Source organism: Equus caballus, chromosome X, assembly GCF_041296265.1.
Source record: "Equus caballus isolate H_3958 breed thoroughbred chromosome X, TB-T2T, whole genome shotgun sequence".
Classification (NCBI taxonomy): Eukaryota; Metazoa; Chordata; class Mammalia; order Perissodactyla; family Equidae; genus Equus; species Equus caballus.
In genome coordinates this window covers 31,880,787-31,901,262 of record NC_091715.1, presented here as the reverse complement: position 1 = coordinate 31,901,262, position 20,476 = coordinate 31,880,787, and the positions used below count along the sequence as shown (strand labels likewise).

The 20,476-nt window shown below is 41.2% G+C and overlaps 1 protein-coding gene across 1 annotated transcript in view; it reads right to left on the bottom strand.

Moving 5' to 3' along the window:
• Positions 1–16,794, bottom strand: part of TSPAN7 (tetraspanin 7) — a 128,524-nt gene extending 111,730 nt beyond the window's left edge. Inside the window, exon 1 of the mRNA XM_023634211.2 lies at positions 16,498–16,794. Coding sequence (XP_023489979.1) covers positions 16,498–16,578 — 81 coding nt within the window. The 5' untranslated portion in view covers positions 16,579–16,794. The remainder of the gene's footprint in view (positions 1–16,497) is intronic.
• Positions 16,795–20,476: the final 3,682 nt, after the last annotated feature.

Sequence of the window (20,476 nt, the reverse complement as noted above, 5' to 3'; positions counted from 1 at the left end):
CAAAGAAAAAAGTAACCCATGACTTATGTTACCACCCAACCATAACTATTAACATTCTGATGTGGGTCCTCTTCCAGGATTTGTTACGTGCACTTTTTTCCTTACAAACATGGTATACCATATATACATATTGTTTTGTAAACAGCTTATTTGAACAGCTTTTTTATTAGAACATTCATTTACGTACCTCTCTTTTCCTCTATTTTTATCTCAAAATAATTCGCATGCCATATACAGAGTTCACTCTGGACATCTTAGTTTAAAAGACTTTGATCCGAGTTTCCAATGATATGGAGAAGTGCATTGCACCTCCATTTGTCATCTAGACCCAATCAAAGCCTCCCAAAGCACTCACTGAGCCACCACTCAGAGCTGCCTGTTCTAAGCTGTTTATAAAAACTGTCAGGCTAGCTACTACCTCTGTAGACCGTGACTTATCTTATGAAAAATACTACAAAGCAGTTACTTGTTTGTGCTAAAAACATCTCTGAAGGATATAAACTAAAACAAGTGCCAGCCTTACCTCACAAAGGGAGCAGCTGCTGTTAAGGAGATTAATAAGTAACTTGCTCGAATGACTTGCTCCTACCCTGTCACAGAACCTTCACCCCTTAAATACGACTTACTGGAAACTCAGGCTTCCATTAGTGCTGCTGGCTGAATGCTTCGCTACGCCTATTATCAGCAAACAACTTGGCATCAATTGCATTTAGAACTCTGGGCCTCCTGTGCAGTTGAAAAGAATACTATTTATGATATCATGCCTCTTCCATGAACAAATGGGCTTTTCTCAACTTTGCATCTCCATACCAACCTCCTCTTTTAATTCCAAAACTGCCTTTCTAATGACTTCAAAGATCCACCTAATCACCCTTCTTGGTTTTAGTCAAGGAGCTTTACTGTTAGGAAAAAGGAGGAAACAGCAGGATAGGAATCACATCCACTTGGCCATATCTGACCAGAACCATGAAGAGCCACTCTTCCAGGCCAGAAGGGAAAAGCATGGGCTGCTGCAGAGCTGTCCAGGAGCCTACATCATCTACTGGCCAAGAGTTCACTGGTCCCACTCAGCTCTCCACCACTCCCAATGACTTAGGTTTTCCCTTTCCCTGCTACTTCTGCCTGTGTTTCTTTCTCCTTCTGTCCCTATGGCAGCTATGTCTCTTGTATCTCGCGATCAAATGCCCAAAAGAGAACTGCTCCATCCAGATCTCACAAGCCTCGTCATCTCAAGTTCCTCTGAATAGCCAACAGGCAAATATCCCAGGGTCAGTTCCTTTCCCCCCAGTCAATTAACTGTGACCCTGGTGTATGGTGGGAAGGGTCAGGAAGTACAGGTATGCCAAAACTAAAGAATTGTCCAGGGCCACTTTTGTCAGCAAAAAACACAAGGGAGCAAGCTTCTGAGACCTGGCCTTTGAAATTTACTGGTGTCTCAAACTAAACATATGCAAAATGGAACACATCACATTAGTCTCAAGCCAACTTCTTCTAAGGCCTGCATTTCCATGAGGGCACCACCATCATCCAGGTTCTTCAAGCACATAACACTAGGGTTCTCACTTATTCACAAATATCCTTGCCACATCATAAAGTGGCTTTCTGCTGTCCTCTATTCTTCATTCCCATTGTCCCCTTTATTAGACCTTTGTTCTTTCCTAGTTAACGTGGATTCGTCACTTCTTGCCTTTCTCATTCCAATCCAACCAACTTACTGTTTCTAGATTAGACCTGTAAACAGCTTCCAAAGTTACCACCCCCTGCTCAGAAATATAGCCTAACCCCTCACCTGCCAGACAAAACAGGTCCAAGGCCCTAACCCAAGTCAACCCACAATAAGGCCTGTGCCCACTTACCTAGACTCATCACATGCTTTGTCCCTTATTACAGTTAAACTTACTCCTGTCCCAAACACAGAAACCATTCTGCTTTCTCCACACCTCTACTGATGTCACTTCCTCCACCTGACAGCCTTCATTATCCTCTCAGAACACCACTTGTCAAAATCCCATCATTCTCCAAGGTCCATTCCATCCACACGCCCTTTCCAAACTCCCCAGCCAGATGAGCTCTCTCCCTGGGTCCCCTAGCACTTAATTTAAACTTCTAGTGCTTCTAGTCCAGTGCTATCCAATAGTTACATCAGCAAGCCACATATCTAACTTTAAATTTTCTAGTAGCCACATTCAAAATAAAAAGAAACAGGTGAAATTTATTTTAATGTTTTATTTAAGTCAATATGTCCAAAATATTACCATTTCAACATGTAACTAATATAAAACTTGAGATGTTTTACATTTTTTTAATATTAAATCTCTGAAATCTGATACGTATTTTACACTTTGAGCACATCTCATTTTGTACTATCCATATTTGAAGTGCTCAAGGGGCTGCCTTATTGGATAGTGCATGACTAGCTCTTTTAAGCTAAAAATTGTGAGGCTTGTTTCATTCCCACTCCTATAGGCCCATATAAAACTTTAAACTTTAATTCTTGAGGCTAAGGATTATAGCTTCCTTATATTGGTATGCCCTAGAGTAGGAGTCAGCAAACTATAGGCCATGGGTCAAATCTGGCTGGCAATCTCTTTTTGTAAATAAAGTTTTATTTGAATATAGCCTTGCTTATTCATTTACATTTGTTTACTCTGCTTTCACATGACAATGGCAGAGCTGAGCAGTTGCAACAGAGACTGTATGGCCCACAAAGCCTACAATATTTATTATCTGGCCATTTACAGAAATGGTTTGCCAACCTCTTCCCTAGAGCAGTAATTCCCAAAGTGTAGCCAGTGGGCCAGTGCTGGTCAGCAAACTGCTATCAGTCCCAAATGGGGAGGAGCTTGCATCAGTAGGTAAATAGATTTTTTGTAACAAGATTTTCTTAATGAAGAAAGCAGTATATTAGGTAACCATCTCGCACTAGCCCCTTATCTCACCACAACTGTTTGATTGAATTTATTGTACCTTTTGCCATATAATTAAAAAAATTTATAAGCAAATACATTGATTTTTTAATTGAATTGCTTCTGAGTCTCCAGCTTGGTTAAGGCCGTCTCTCTGACTCCTATATTGCACACATGATCTCTATATTTTCTGACAGGATTTTGTTTTGCTTTTATATTTAAGCACTTAACCAACTAAAAGTTTTAGTATAACTTAAATAAGGGCTCCAATTTTATTTTCTTCCACGTCTCAAGTAGTACCAGCCTCATTTAAACCTAGTTTTCCCTAACAAAAATGAATGTCTCCTTTCATACATTAAACCATACACACTAGAATTTATATCTGGATTCTCTATTGTTCCACTGACCTATCTGCCTATTTCTAAGTCAACATCATACTGAATCAATTAGTGGCTTTATAGTTGTATTAATTATGTATTGCCACATAGCAATACTACCACAAATGTAGAGGCTTAACAACACACAATTACGATCTCACAGTTTCTGTGAGGTCAGGAGTCTGGGCACAGCTTAACTGAGTCTTCTGTTTCAGGGTCTCGCAAAGCGATCAAGGTGTCAGGTGGGTCCAGTCTCATCTGAGGCCGAAATGGGGAAGGATCCGCTTCTAAGTTCACTTGATTGCTGGCATCATTCTGTTGCTTTCAGGCTGCCAAACTGAGTGCGTCAGTTTCTTGCTGGCTGTCAGCCAGAGACTGCCCTCAGTTCCTTGCCTTGTGGCCCTCTCGATAGGGCAGATCACAACATGGAAGCTTGCTTCTTCAAAGCCAGCCAGGAACAGAATCTCTCAGGAAGATAGACATTACAAGCTCATCCAATGTAATTATGTATGTGTATTCACATACATCCGAACAGCTCTGTTGCATTCTATTATTAGAAGCAAGCCACAGGTCCTGCCCACATCCGAGTGGAGGAGATGATACAAGGGTATGAAAACCAGGAATTGGGCATCATGGCAGCCATCTTATAGTCTGTCTGACACAATAGTATATTCTGATAACTGGTAAGGCACATACTTCCTTTCCCCCCCAAATCTCTCTTGATTTCTCAGGCATTTATTCTTCTACATAAGCATTATTATCAAGTGCCAGCCCCCCCCCCCCAAAAAAAAGTCCTGCTGGAATTCTATTTGGAATTGCATTAAACACATTTTTAGAAAACTGATATTTTTATGATATTAAATCTCCCCAATCAGGAACACAGTGTCCCTTAATCCGTTCAGATCTTACTTTCTAAGATTTTAGTTTTCTTCATACAAGAGTCTTGCCTTTCTTATTAACTTTATTCTAAAGTAGTTATGATTTCTGTTGTTAGTGAGATTGGAATGTTCCCTCCCTCTCCTTTTCTAAGGCTATGCTAAAATAATGAAAAGCAATTAATTTTTGTATTTTTATCTTGTATCCAACCACATTACCAATTCTCTTATTTTTTTCAAACTAGAATCTATTGGGCTTCTTAGTATACAACAATTGCATCCATGAAAAGAGAATTTCACCTCTCATTTTTCCAACATTAAGTTATTTTTTCTCTTATTGCATTTGCTAGATAAACCAAAATCATAAATAATAGTGGTAAGCAAGAATCACTGTTTAGTTCCCAACTAACTCCAACGTTTTTAATATTTTACTTTTTGTTTGAACAAATATTTACTGTTGGTTTTAACATTTGTTGAATGGAAATAATCTCTGTTAATAAAAAGAATAATGGTAGATACTCTACTCTCAAGGAAGTGGAGTATAACTTCCCACTCCTTAAGTGTGAGCTAGGCATAGTGACTTTCTTCCAAAGAGTACAGTGTGGAAAGGGAGAAAAAGAGTAACTTTACAGGAGAAACCTGAAAAACTATCTCAGCCAGGAAATCAAGGTCAACATCAACTGTGATAAGTCATGTTGATAATATGTACTCTTCATACGATGTGATGAAACTGGCACTTAACCTCTGTGGTCTTCCTCTCCAAAACACATAACCTCAGTCTAACCATGAGAAAAACATCAGACAAATCGTAATTGAGGGACATTCTACAAAGTACACGACTTCTGCTCTTCAAAACTATCAAAGTCATCAAAAATAAGGAAAGTCTGAGAAACTGTCACAGTCAGAAGAAGTCTAAGGACACATGACTACTAAATAGAATGTGGTAGCCTAAATGGGATCTTAGGTAAAACCTCAGAAAATCTGAATGAAGTATGGACTTTAGTTAATAATGTAATAATCTTGGTTCATGAACTATAACAAATGTACTATATGAATGTAAGATGTTAATAGGAAAAACTAGTTGTGTGGTATATGGGAACCACATGTGCTATACCCACAATTTTTCTGTAAATTTAAATCTTCTGTAATTTTAAAACTTTAAGTTCTAAAATTAAAAGTTTATTAAAAAAAGAATAAGGGAAGTCATCAATTCTTCATTTGATTTTAAGTGACAGGTTTATATTTATTTATCCTAGATAAGGAATACCCTCAGGCCAATGACAGAGCTATACTCAGCGACCTAAACTCAATATATATTCTTGGTTCCCATTCAAACCCTTCTGGAATTCCACCTCTCTTTGGTAGCAAACTATAAAACCCGAAAAGTTAATGCTTAATTTCCAGGATAAGGAGTGTTCTGATCAATTTATTCATTTAACAAATAGTGACACAGTACCTCCCATGTTAAAGAAATTAAGAAAAAAGCAACATTCTACACCATAAGGAATAATGTTGCCAAAATACACATGTGTCACACTTTACAAAACACTTGAATGTCATTAACCTTCAATACTTGACTGAAGTGCATAAGCACAGATATCTTCAATTCTGAAGAGGAAACTGAGGCTCAGAGGGATTATGTGACTTGCCTAAGGTCACACAGCAAATGTCCTAGCCAAGACTTCAAAAGCCCAATTTCAAATCCCCTGTAACAGAAGGCAATAGTTAAAAGAATACCAACTGAGTGATATAGTTTCGAATATGAAACAGAAATCGAGAGAAGCGAGAAATCCTCAAAAGCTTCATTAGAAATAGAAATTGAACACAAGCAGAGATGAGGACATGAAAGGGATATTGAGGAACATTTACCACCCAGCCTCATTATCAAGCTTTGGGTTACTTTTCAACCCAAAGGGATCTACCTGTGGGAAGACCGGGTTACAATCCCTGGAAATCATACACTCTCAATTAGTATTTGTGAAATAATTAGAACAATGTGAAGTGACCCAGGAATTCTACATATCACCATGATGATGTTTGGAGAACGGGAATTGAGGTGCAGAAGCAACCTCATTTCACTGAGAAGCAAAAGTTGGTAGTCTGAGGCAAGAATAAAAGTCTCTACACTCCTCAGGGAAAGAAGATTGATTATTCAATAGGCATGGTAACTAGTCACCACTAGCATCCACTTTTAAACCTATTTGATCAATGCCAATTCACCTCAGTCTAATTATCAATGACAACTCAACTTGCTTCAGGGAATATACTTCTGGAAACCAATTACAATGACAGCCTCCCACAATCCACGGGCAACCAATCAGCAGCAGACACTGCAGCGAACATGCTTCTCAGAGTCAATCAACAACAGTTTCACCCAAATAGCCATGGTTCTAAGGTCAACCATGTAACCAAAGCAATGCCCAAATACAACCACACTTCCAAAAATGGATTAGCAATCTGCTTCACTCATAAACTGGGCTTAACTAGCATAGCTCCCTTAACTTTGGCAAGTAATCAATTCTGCTTTTTGTTTTACACATTCGATGACAGTCCAATTTTTTGATAGAGGGCAAACCAAGACTCTTCCTAACTTCTCAGTGCAACCGTGAACAGAAAGATTCCCCCTAAGGAATGGAAACTACTGCAAACTCCAAGAGTTCAACTGGAGACGCTTGCCAGAGATCAGTTTAGTGGGTGAGAAAAATACTGGATTGGCTACATCTTCCTTGTGGAACCTTCTTCTCCAACTAGCTTTATGGTACCACAGATAACATCACAGGAAGGCATTCATGTGGGAAGAAGTTGTTTATAACAAGCTGCATCATGGACCACAGAGCCGCATCCTAGGACTCAGAACCACTTTGGGAATGGTTTTAAAAAATACATACCCAGGCCCTTCTCCAGATCAATTAAAATTGAAACTTCATGAGGTAAGACTGAACATTTGTGCTTTAAAAGGCCCTTAGTGATTCTGATGAGCACTCCTCTAGTTAGGAATGACTAGCAAGGTCTCCTAAGAGTGACAAGGCCATTTTGGTTTACTTAAAGACTGTAGAGACCTAGCCTCGGACTTTTGGGCAAAGCAGACCAAATCAATAGGCCAGTGCTAGACACTCAACAGCAAGATATTCCCTAGCTATCTCCAGATCCAGAAGACTCAAGATGAACCAGGCCTGCTATTATATACTGAGTTCTCTCTGAATCAACAGTTCTCAATCCTACTTGCACAGCTCAATCACCTGTGAGGTTATCTTGAAAATATGAATGCTGGCACACCACTCCAAACCAACTGAATCAGAATCTCTTAGGGTGGGGTCTAAGCATATATTTTAGGGCTCCTTAGGCAATCCTGCTGTGTAAACACGGTTGAGAATCACTGATCTAGATTGCACCTGACCCACCCATCTTCTAGTATAAGGCACCTGCAATTTCTCCTAAAACAGATGATGATGAAAAATACCTTACAGAAGGCAATAAAGAAATTCTTCCACAGTAGAACTGTGATCCTTACCTCTATGTCCAAACTATGTTACATGCTTACGTGTTCAACTGATCAAATAACAGAAAGAGAAAACACCAAGAAAAACCCTCTCCTATCTTTTCCCCCTATATCCTTTTCTCGATGAATGCTGGGGCTCTATATAAAAGACGACAAAAATGTTCAGCCAAGAATGAAAAGCATTCTGTCACGGCAAGTGAGATAACAGCCAAAAAAGGAAATTCAAGAGCAGTAATCCAACGATCTGCTCGCCGTGAATAGATAACCCAAACCAGAAGCTGCTGTAAAGGGACCAAAGAAGGAAAAAACATAAGAATATATTTTTAAAGTCTGTTTCAAATCGGTTTAGCAGTGCATTAGTCACCTATGTCAAGGGTTTAACATGTTTAAACAAAGAAACGCAGTCAAAGATGACTTTCAATTCTCAGCACCTTCTGAGGTGCTTACTTAAAACAGTTTATAATGCTGAACAGTCAATGAATCATAAGTAATATAACTCATGGTAGGGTCAAATCAAGAACTCCAGCTATAATTAAAACTAAGAAAAGTATTTCATTCTATTTGGACAAAAATTCAGATAGTTTCTAAGCAACTACTAAGTGGAAAAGACTTAATGTTCCCCAAATGCTCTAAAAGGTAGTGCACATATCCTAACTGCATATTGCATATGCGAAGTAAAGATTAAATAAGAATAGCCTCTTCATATTATAATGTACAAGTCCTATAATAAGCATGAAGGGTTATCATTGTAGGAACAGAAAGCAGCAGGGCGATAAGCCGTTTAACATCAAGCGCCCCACCCCCCACCATACTTTGAACTCTGCTGCTTCCACATTAAATTAGTCCAGCAAGGTCTGAATTAGGTCAGAAAACACATGGGCCTTCACCTGGTGGGAAGAAATTAGAAGAGCAGAAAAAGCAGCAGCAAGCTTCAGAGCTTCATTCCCAGTTGTCCAACTCCAGTCCTTGATGACTAGATGACCTTAAGGAGGACGTGCCTTAGTAAGCCCGTTCCAACCCAGAACGCTCTCCTTGACATCCAAAAGCTTTTTGACAATTTAAAAGTAGATACCAATATCTACTAGAATAGCTCAACTACTGCCATTTTACAAGCTCCATTCAATCATTCACAATCAACTGTGTATTTAATTAGTACCATGCAATGTGGAGATACAGATATAAAGGCCTGCCAGTTAAAGATGATGGATTGAACGCATCCGTTTACCTTGGCAATGCCCCAAAACTCCACTGAAATGACACTAAAAGATTTTTTTAACCCACGATAACAAAGAGAATGAAAGAGGAGACAACTGCAATGACATTTTGAAAGCTGTGAAAAAGCCAAATCTTATGGCAGCTGTGAGAAAAGCCAAAAATAAAATATGTGCACACTAACTAGCACCCCCAAAAGGCAGCTCCACGCACACCTGGAACTAGGGATGAAAGGGGGCTAAAATAAGGAGGATTTAGTAAAAACCTTTTTGAAAAGTAATTAGATACCCTCCAACTTCCATCTCTGGCCTCTCCCTCATTTCAGCACAGGTTCAGCGATTTCCTTTCTAGGGAGGGTGAAACAGAAGGTCTCTGAACTGGGGAATAAAAGCAGAGTGGGCATAGATTCTATACTTGAAATAGGAGCTTAAACAAAGGTTTAGAGACTACATGTGGAGATACCCATATCTCTAACCTTCTTCATCCAGAGAGAAGACTGGAAGATTCTTCTGTAGGAAATCTGATCAGACCATTGGAAAAGACCCAAAGATACTGACCTTGGTTCCAAAACTCAACTGCCCAGACAAATCACCTAACTTAGAAGCCACAAACTCCCACTTCATGCTAGGAGCTTCCAATCAGCTTCCTAGTGCTCTAACAAGAAACAGAACAGAGAGCAAATGCTTACCAGAACTTGAAGGTAAGTCTGTAATATTCCAGAAAACAGAGACTTTTGGAGGGAACTATGCAGAAAGAAGCAAACTTTAAAAAAAAATCATTGATATTGTCAGAGGGATTTTAAAAAGATATTACACTTATGAAACAAGAGCAAGAAGCTAGAAAAAGGAAAATTCGGACCTCAAAAAAGAGCTCCTAGAAATCAAGATATAAAACAAGTGAAAAAAAGCAATAGCAGGCAAGATAAAGTGGAAGAGATCTCCCAGAAAGTAGAACAAAAGGACTAAGAGGTAGAAAATAGAAGGGGAGGAAATTCAAGGCTCTATCTAAGAGGGCCAATGTCGAAAGGGAGAGAACAGAGAAATGAAGGGAAAGAAATTAAAAAAATAGTTCAAGAAAATTTCCCCCAACTGAAGGACCTGAGTTTCCAGATTGAAAGGGTGCACAGGGAAAGGATGAAAATAAACATACAATAAGGCATGCTATTGTGAAATTTTAGAGCAGCAGGAACAGGAAAGGGTTTCCAAAAGCCTTCAGAGAAGAAAAGCAGAATTTAAAAAGAATCAGAATACCATTTGATTTCTCAATGGTAACAAGAAGAGCCAGAAAACTGGGGGTTGAGGGGGAGGCAGCAACATTCTGAGGGTAAATGATTTACAAACTAGAATTCTATACTCAGCCAAACTATAGGGGCAAGAGCAAATTAAGATTTTTACACCTGCAAGGCCTCAAAAAATCAACCTCCTATGCACTCTTTTCCAGAAAGTTACTAGAAGATTTGTTCCACCAAAATGAAGGCACAAATCAAGAAAGAGAAAGACAGGACATCTAGGAAAACTGAGGATCCAACATAAAAGGAGACAAGATTCCCCAGCATGCTGGTAAAGGGAGATTATAACGATGTCAGCTTTTCAAAGGTCCAGAGAAAACTAGTCCAGATTGAAGGTCAGAATGCTCTAGGAGAAATGTCTCCAATAAGAACTGACACTATGTTTGAACATACTGAGTGAAATACATAGTTCTTGGGGAGAGTATAGGGATAAATTACTGGTGAGCATGGAAAACAAACAAAGGATATAAAATAAGGCAAATTTTTTTTTTCTGGTGAGGAAGACTGGCCCTGAGCTAACACCTGTTGCCAATCTTCCTCTTTTTGCTTGAGGAAGATTGTTGTCCCTGAGCTAACATCTGTACCAATTTTCCTCTATTTTGTATATGGGACGCCACCACAGCATGGCTTGATGAGTGGTGTAGGTCTGCGCCTGGGATCCAAACCTGCAAACCCCAGGCCACCAAAGTGGAATGTGTGAACTTAACCACTATGCCACCAGGCTGGACCCCAAACAAGGCAATTTTTAACTAAGGGAAAACAAAAAGCTGTGCATTCATAATATACACACTACATGGCTCAGTTGTGAAGAGACTTACCCAGTTGCATTAATGTAATCACTGACTACTGCTCTAACCAAAATGACATCTGATAATGATAAAATGATAAATGATATATTGGGGTCTACCCCATATCGGAAAGATGTGAGTATGGGAGAAAGGGGTAGGAGAGCTAAATCTTCATCTTCCGTAGTGAGAAGACAATATATAACACCTAACACTGAAAAAGTCAAGAAGCAGTGGAGTAAGTACATTACTTAAAAATGAAGGTAAAATGCTAAAAGCAGCAGCTAGTAAAAGTTGGTAAACATTCTACTGAAATACCTGGTGTATGAAAGACATTCAATGACTGTTGAATTGCACTGACACACAAAATAATAAGTATAAACTTTAGCATGTGCCCAAATTCAAACATTATGTAAAATGTTAAAGACTGCTCTTTAAGACTTTTTCCCCTCTATTTAACCCAAGTACCTAAACTTTCTGGGTGACAAAAGAAAAAGAAGATATTGACTATTATTTTTTTAAAATCTTACCCCCCAAAAATTAGTGATGCTTCCCAAATGAAAAAAATTAGCCATATTTCACCATAAGAGAATTTGATAGCACTATTGATAAGCTAATTACCTCCTTGGATAATCAAAGACATCAAATCCAATATACACTGGAATGAAGCAAGGAATACTTGTCCTCACAGTATCATTTAGTGAATTCAGATGTGGTGGATTTAAATCTTGGCTTTGAATCCAGATGAGTGTTTAAAATACATTAAAAAGCTTATAAATCAAAACAGAGGTTACCCTGTAAGGAGCGTATTTATGAAGTTTTCTTGCTGGTTGTTGAAAAATTTATGTTTATTGTGAAGGAGGGATATTACATTTTACATTAGGACAAGATAGATATCTTTTTTTATTCAAGCTTAAATTAAATTCCAATTAAAATTTTTGATAACTAAAATGTCTGGCAAACTAGCTGATCATAAAAATATAATAATTGAACTATCATTAGGATAAGCAAGTCTTAATGAAGTCCTCTATCCCACATTTCCATATATCAGTGTCAGGAACACATTTACGTTACCACAGACAGACTGGAAATAATGCTGTTTTAAAAAGCCTCCCAATTGAGATGAGTTGAAATAAATAAATGAGTCCAAGAGTAGTTAATCAAATTTCATTTATTCATTCAATCATGAAGTAAATACTTCCTGAGTAAACCTACTATGTGCCAGGCACTGTTTGCTAGTCTTTAAAGCACAGGATAACTTACTCCTAGGTGTGTTTCTTCCTCCTCTTCGATAAACCTGAAAATGAAACATATAAATCAAGGAAAATAAAGAATCCATTTTCCTAGCATTCAGGTGATGTTATTTAACTGGAAGACAAATCATCCTATCCATTTAAACACTATTATATAAAAAACTACCTACCTTTTGTCTTTAAATGAAGAATGATGGTACACCATAGAGGATGGTCTTCTTCCTTGCAATTATGTCGCACATGCTCTGGTATCGTGGTTCCAAACACCAGAAAATATAGTGAGTTTTGCATAAGACTCTATTTTTCTTCAAAGGACTTACTATTATGTAAAGTCCGACAGGGCAGAAGTTGCTGGCACCGTTAACACCGTGAGCCAGATAATTCTTTGTTGTGAGGAGCTGTCCCGTGCCTTATAGGATGTTTAGCAGCACCATGTCTCTACCCCCTAGATGCCAATAGCACCCCACTCCCAGCTGTGACCTAAAATGCCTCCAGACATTGCCAAATGTTGGAGGAGGGGAGCAAAATTGTGCCCTGTTGAGAACCACTGCTTTAGAGGAACACCTCAGAGAGGTAGAGTGATTGTAGACAGAAGAAGAGGCCAGATAAAACACAAATCTCCCTTTCATAATTGTAGGCTTCTGCTTTAGTGTATGCTTAGGTACCTCAACCAGTTGATGCTAGTGGTCTACCACCATTTTAAGCTCAAATGTCTTCTATTTCTAAATGTAAACTGGGGTAAGAGAAGAGAAGTAGTTCTATTAAAACGATTCACAAAGCACACAAAGAAAACAATTCTGCCTAATCGTTCCTCTATCTTCCACTTAAAAGGATATCAAGGTTATCTTTTTTGCTAATTACTTAACATAACCCCAGAAGTTCTGACAAATATTTGAGTCTGCGGCAGACATAGCCCTAGGTGCTAGAGAAAGATAAATTTATCAACCGCATTTACTGAATTGATAAATCACTCCTATAAACAGCATTTTCTTCATGATCTTGAATTTGGCAAAGGATTCCTAGATATGACACCAAAAGCACAAGCAACAAAAGAAAAATAGGTAAATTGGATTTTATTAAAATAAAAACGTTTATACTTCAAAGAACACCATCAAGAAAGTGAAAAGACAATCCACAGAACAGGAGAAAATATTCGCAAATGATATATCTAGTAAGAGACCTGAGTCAGAATATATAAAGGACACTTACAACTCAATAATAAAAAAATGAATAACCCGAATAAAAAATGCGTAAAGGATAGGAACAGACATTTCTTCAAGGAAGATATACAAATGACCAATAAGCACACAAAAAGATGCTCGACATCACTACTCATCAGGAAAATTAAAATCAAAACCATAATGAGATACCTACTAGGATGGCTAGAATCAAAAAATCAGATGATAATAAATGTCAACAAGGATGTGGAGAAATCAGAACCCTCATAGGCTGCTGGAGGGCATATAAAATGGTCCAGTCACTTTGGACAAAGAGTCTGGCAGTTCTTCAAACAATTAAAAACAGAGTTACCATATGACCCAGTAATTCCCAGCAAAGAGAACTGAAAAGATATGTTCACACAAAAACTTGTACATGAATGTTTATAGCACTGTTATTCATAATATTCAAAAGGTAGAAACAACTCAAATGTCCATCAACAGACAAATGGATGAACAAAATGTGATACAGTCATACAATGGAGTATTATTTGGCCATAAAAAAGAATAAACATGGATGAATCTTTGAAAACATTATGCTAAGTGAAAGAAGCTATTCACAAAAGACCACATACTATATGATTTCATTTATATGAAATGTCCAGAATAGAGAAATTTATAGAGACAGAAATTAGTGATTGCTTGGGGAGGGAGAATTGGGGCGAAATGGAGGACGACAGTTAAAGCCTATGGGGTTTCTTTTCTCTGGTAATGAAATTGTTCTAAAATTGACGGGGGTGATGGTTGCACATAGCTGTGAAAATACTGTACAAAAAAACCCACTGAAATGTACACTTTAAAAAGAGTGAATTATATCTCAATAAAGTTGATTAAAAAACAGCATTTAAAGAACAATGGACAACACAGTATTTGGACCACGGTTTATTAACAAAAACGTCTTATTTAAAATACCCTCACATCTGAAGAGATCTTTTGGTTGCAAAGTAGGAGATGATTACTGAATGCTATTTCACCTACTGAAAATGCTCCAGGTAAACATTTTATTTAAAACTATAAAAATCTTGAAAGTAGGAGAAAATTAAAATGCAGGCACCAAGGAACTTCAGAGGACAGAAAATGCAGTGTTTGTTTAAGATGTATTAGGGGGCATTAAGTAGTTAGATTCGTGCGGGGGGGGGGGGCGGTGTAAGCAAGAAGATAATAGCTCATAGGAAGAAGCTCAGTCTAGAAGACTCCCTTCCTTACCAGCCTGCAGTGAGGCTGAAAGAACTCCGCTCCTCCATACATACTGTATACCTTATTATTCAGGAAGCTAAAAATAATCACCCATATGATTTGCTCCAGTAACAAATAGAAGTTAAGTAAACACTAAAAGGTCAAACACAAACAGATTTAAGGAAACAAATGAAAAGCCAAACCAGTCCCCAGGAATGGCTACTGGGAAGTTTCACCAACCAGCACGCATTATTGCGTTCCCCAGGCAGAACAGAAGATGTGATCCGCGCATAGCTCACAATCCCACTACTGAAATTTTTCAACCTGTGTCGTTTTCCATCCAAATAAAGTCCGTTTCTGTGTTCGCCTTGTGTGATATGCCAGTTAATCTAGCCTATCTCACTGCAGAGCTCTTGGTTTGCCAGGTCCCCAGAGTCCACAGTTTCCCCGACCTGAAGAAGCACTAACGCCAGCGACAAGGAAATGCCCGCGGGGGTGGGGTTGGGGAGGCATTAGGGATATTTTTTTATCCTTAATCAATCTCAGCTCCTGCCTTGGTCATTACAAGCAGCCTGGTTCGCCATCAAGTCTGGGTACCTCACACAGCACTGTGCCCAGTTCCAAACCAAAATTAGGGCTAATTTGGGGGAGGGGGCTGGCAAGGAGAAAAACAACTAAAGGCGGGACTGGCTTTTTCTACAGAGCCTCAGGTTTCAAAATGACTGCCTTGGAAGGTGAACTGACCCAGATTATGGAGGCGGGGGGCGATAGACATTCATTCTCCTGTAGGGTGGCTGTGGCTTAGTGTGGGAATGGGGAACTTGCTGGGGCGGGGGGGGGGGGGAACTACACGGAAAGAGAAATAACGGGGAATGGTCTTTCCGTGCCACCCACTCTTCCAAGTGAATCACTGCAGTGTCAGCCCTGCACTGATCCCACGAATTGCCAAACAGGATGAGGTAAGGCACAAGCCCTGAGCCCCCTCCCCCTCCTCCCGCGCACAGAAGGGCGCATCCCTCCGCGAGGTGCACCACGCAGCCCCCCGAGGCCTCGGCTGAGGGACTGACGTCACCCTTCTGCATTGAGCTTCAAGGACTGGTAGCATCACCGCTTAGATGGAGAGTAGAGTTGGGGCGCTTCTGCTGTCACCAAACGGCGGGGGTCCTCCCCCAGGGCTCTGCGGACTGGGTTCACGCAATGACACAAAGACCAGATGAAGAGTGGAAGGGAGTGGGAAAAGGATCATAAGACACCTCTCTCGGGTCGCCGAGAAAGCTCAAAGATGCCCCTGGTTTATGTAAAACCCTCTGCCCTCCGTGCATTTCAGCGCGACGGCGGCGCCTGCCCCCCACCGGTGCACTGGGTGGGCTCTGGTCGCCCTTGCCCAGCCAGGCAGGCACAGGGCTCCTGGCGCCTTCCTCTCGCAGCCCCGCGGGGCCGGGAATCGCCGGGAATCTGGGATCAAACCCCGCGCTCCCACGCCCGCCGCCAGCCGGCCACAGGTTAGCTCCAAGAGGCTCCGCGAACAGGCTGGTAAGGGAGGGCGGTGAGGGGCGTCCAGAGAGGAAAACAGACAAACCCGCAACTTTCCCCAGAGACTGACCCTATTCCACGAGCCTAAAAAATCAATCAAAGAATTAAAAAATTTTGGGAAAGGTCGACAACCTGCAGTCACCGCCGCCGCGCAGCCCCTTGCAGCCTGCGCCGGGCGCGGTCCAGGCTCTGAGCAGCCCCAAGCCTGCGCCCCGCCATCCTGCAGCCCCGGCCCAGTCCCCTGCGCCTGTCTCCTTAAGGAGGGGGCCAAGGTTTGATTTTGGCTTTGGGTTTTTTCCTCCCCCTTCTTTCTCCAAGCATCACTACCCGGACTGACGGACGGCGGCCTGGCCACCGGCCCGGCGTGGCCACTCACCCAGAAGACGAAGGAGTAGATGATGAGGAGGGTTTTGAGACAGGTTATCACAGGTTTGGTCTCCATTCTCCTCGATGCCATACTACAGAGCTGCGGCGGCGGCGGCGGCGGCGGCGGCGGCGGGCGGCGGGCGAGCGCACGGGAGGGGGCGGGGGCGGGGCGGGGCGGGGGCGCGTGTGCGGCGAGAGGCCCCGTGCGCGTGCGTGAGCGCGCACCCTGCAGGGCGCCCGCGGAAGGAGCAGTGCCTGGCAGTGACTGCGCATGCTGAGAAGGCCGCTCGCCTGGGCAAGCCCGCGCAGCCTCAGACTCCCAGCCGAGGAGCCGGCGGGGCCCCCGGGAGGGAAGGGGCCGGCCTGGGGGATGGGTCGGAGGTCAGGGCAACGTCTTCCAGGCCGCTAGGGCACGCAGGTTTCTGCTTTGTACATAGTAGGGCTTTACATTTGCGGTTCTGTCTGCATCTGGCTACACGAGGTTTATTGATATCCCCGAAAAGCAATCACGTTTCTGCGTTTGGACGCCCCACCAGCCCTTCTCAGATGGAAGTGGCCCAGTAGTCCTGTTCTTGGAACAGGGAGGCCTTGTCTGTGCCAGGAACAGACTGTGACAGGTGGCCGGAGATACAGCTGGAGGGATGGTCAGGAACTCAGGAGCTCAGACAGACACCCCAAATCCTCGTCACCACAGGAGCTCCATTTTTTAGATTTCCTCACATTTGGCAATGATGAAGCCGATTGACAAGAAGTTTCTGTATAAAGGTACCACTCTTCCTGCACATAAAATGTTTGACAACAAAAAATGTTTAAAGTGCCTGAGAATCATTTTTCCCACCCTAGCAAGCACAGACTACTCCACACCCGGGAAAGAGAGCTGTATCCAGGTCAAAAAATAATGTTAAAAAACAACTCGGAAGTTCCTCAAAAAACTAAACATAGAGTTACCATATGACCCAGCAATTCCACCCCTAGATATATACCGAAGAGAAATGAAAACACATGTTTACACAAAGGCTTGTACATGAATGTTCATAGCAGCACCATTATCATAGCCAAAAAGCAGAAACAACCCCAAAGTTCATCAAGGATGAATGGATAAACATAGCGCATCCATACAATGGGAAATTATTTGGCCACAAAAAGGAATGCAGTATTGATACATGCTACAACATGGATGCCCCTTGAAAATAAGCTAAGTGAAAGAAGCTAGACACAAAAGACCACATATTGAATGATCCATTTATAGGCAACGTCTAGAATAGACTGATCCGTAGAGACAGAAACAGATTAGTGGTTGCAGCGGGGCAGCAGGAATGAGAAGTGACTGTTAATGAGCAGGGGGTTTCTTTTTGATTTGACAAAAATGTTCTGGAATTAGATAGTGGTGATGGTTGCACAATTTTGTGACTGTACTAAAACCCACTGAATTGCACGCTTTAAAAGGGAGACTTTTATGTCATGTGAATTATATCCCAATAAAAAAGTAATGTACACTCCACCCAGATTTCCTGTGGCTGGTTTGTAGAGGAACACATAGTATAGATTGTGTCAGAGATTTAGCTGAATTCCTGAGAGGCTGCAGTCAAAACCAGCAACACAATCACAGGCTAACTCAATTGTGGCTGATGTGAAGGATACCTTTTGTGAAAGAGGAAAAAATAGTCAATAAGGCTTGAGAAAGCCTGCCAAAGTCAGTTGTTACAGGAGTAATTATAACCTCCAATGAGTTGTACATCGTCCCAGGTCAGTGAGGTCATTGTATAAACAGGACAAAGATATGAGGAAGGGGAGAACCCACCTAAGGAAATGATCAGCCATAACAAAAGGGTACGTGAGTATAGAGGGGAGTGGACAGGAATATGGGTGCAGGTGAAAAAAGAGGAGGAACAGATTGGCAAGGGTTCTGTTATCCAGGAAGACCCTGCACAATGATTCTGAACTCTAGTTGCTCATTTGCATCGCCTTGAGAGCTTAAAAAAAAACTATGCCTGTACCCAAATCCAGGTAGCCTGAGTCATTTGGTATGAGGTGAGCGGTCAGCAGTTTTTAAAGTTCTTCAGGTGGTCCTAAGAGGAATCAAGAGTTGAGGGACACTCTCCCTACAGCAATGAGCTTAAACCCACCTTCAGAAAGGAGCTTTCTCCTCCACTTTTACAGTCCCCAAGCAGCAGCAGGAAAAGGATACTGAAGACTTCAAACCCAGTGGGTACCCTTAGCCCAAAAAGGTCTTGCCCGTGCATAATTCCTCTGTAGAGGGGTCAGAAATCTCAATTTTGAACCCATCAGGGACACTGCTGAGGGTCATAGATAATTTCGTGAGTTAATATGATATTCACAGATGGTGCCCATCAGCTCAGCTAACTCACATTTCACAGTTTGTCTAGAGCTTTTTTAGGATATCTATTGGGTCCAGATTCTTGAAACCTTGGACTGTTCCAGCAAAAATGAATTATTTAAATATAAAGATAAATATGAATATTCAGTAATGTAATTAATGGGTAAATTAACATAGCTCATAGCTAGATTCTTTTTTTTTTTAAGCTAGATTCTTGCTACTTAAATTGTGATCTGCGATATAATAGGGTGACAAACCATCCCAGTTTTCCCAGGGCTGAGGGATTTCCTTGCACTCTGGATTTTCATTGCTAAAACTCGGGAAGTCTTGGGCAACCCAGAACAAGTCGGACACCCTCTCCCTGAACTAGCAGGATTGGCATCTGCTGGGAGAGCTCGTTGAAAATGCACAACCTCGGGCCCCACCCCAAGCCAGTGTTAACAAGAATCCCAGGGGATTTAGATGCACAGTAATGTCTGTTAGCTTGTCATGGATTAAATTGTGTCCCTTCCCCCCCCAAAATATATTGAAGTCCTAACCTCAGATTGCGACCCTATTTGGAAATAGGGTTGTTGCAGATATAATTATTTAAGTTAAGATGAGGTCATACTGGAATAGAGTCAGCCCTTAATTCAATATGACTGGTATCCTTAAAAGAAGAAGAGACACAGGGAGAGGGCCTTGTGAAGACACAGAGACACTCAAGGAGAAGGCCATGTGACTGACTGGAATGTCGCACCTGCCGGCCAAGGAACCCCAGGGATTGGCTGTCACCACTAGAAGCTAGGAAGAGGCAAGGAAAGATTCTATGCAGTCTCAGAGGGAGCATGGCCTGCTGACACTTTGATTTCAGACATCTGGCCCCCAGAACTGTGAGAGAATAAATTTCTGTTGTTTTCATTCACCCATTTTGTGGTACTTTGTTACAGCAGCCACAGGAAACTAATACGTGTTTAAGATTCACTGATCCCCAGCTCCTCAAAATATAACCACAGCTACCATACCACCCAGCAATTCCACTGCTAGGAATATACCCAAAAGAATTGAAAACAGGTGTTCAAACAAAAACTTGTACATGAATGTTCACAGCGGCACGTGTCACAACAGCTGAAAGGTGGAAACAACCTAAAGAAATGTCTATCAGCTAATGAATGGGTAAACAAAATGTGGGAAACCCATACAATGGAATATTATTCAGTTATAAAAAGGAATGAAGTACTGACACATGCTACAATATGGATGAAGCTCGGAAACGTTATACTGAGTGAAAGAAGCCAGACGCAAAGACCACATGTTGTGTTATTCCATTTCTATGAATTATCTAGAACAGGCAAATCCATAGAGACAGAAAGCAGATTAATGATTGCTGGGGGCTGGGGGAGGGGGAAGGGAAAGCGACTCTTGATAGGTATGGGGTTTTCTCTTGGGGTGATGAGAAAGTTCTAGAGCTACATGGTGATAATAATTGTACAACATTGTGAATGTACTTAATGCCACTGAATTGTACACTTTAAAATGGTTAAAATAGTAAATTTTATGTTATGTGTCTTTTATCACACAAACACAAATAACATATAACCACAGCAGGTCCAAAGGCCCTGTGGCCTGAAAGAAGGCTGCACTTGGGGAGCTGACAGAAGGTTAGCAAGGC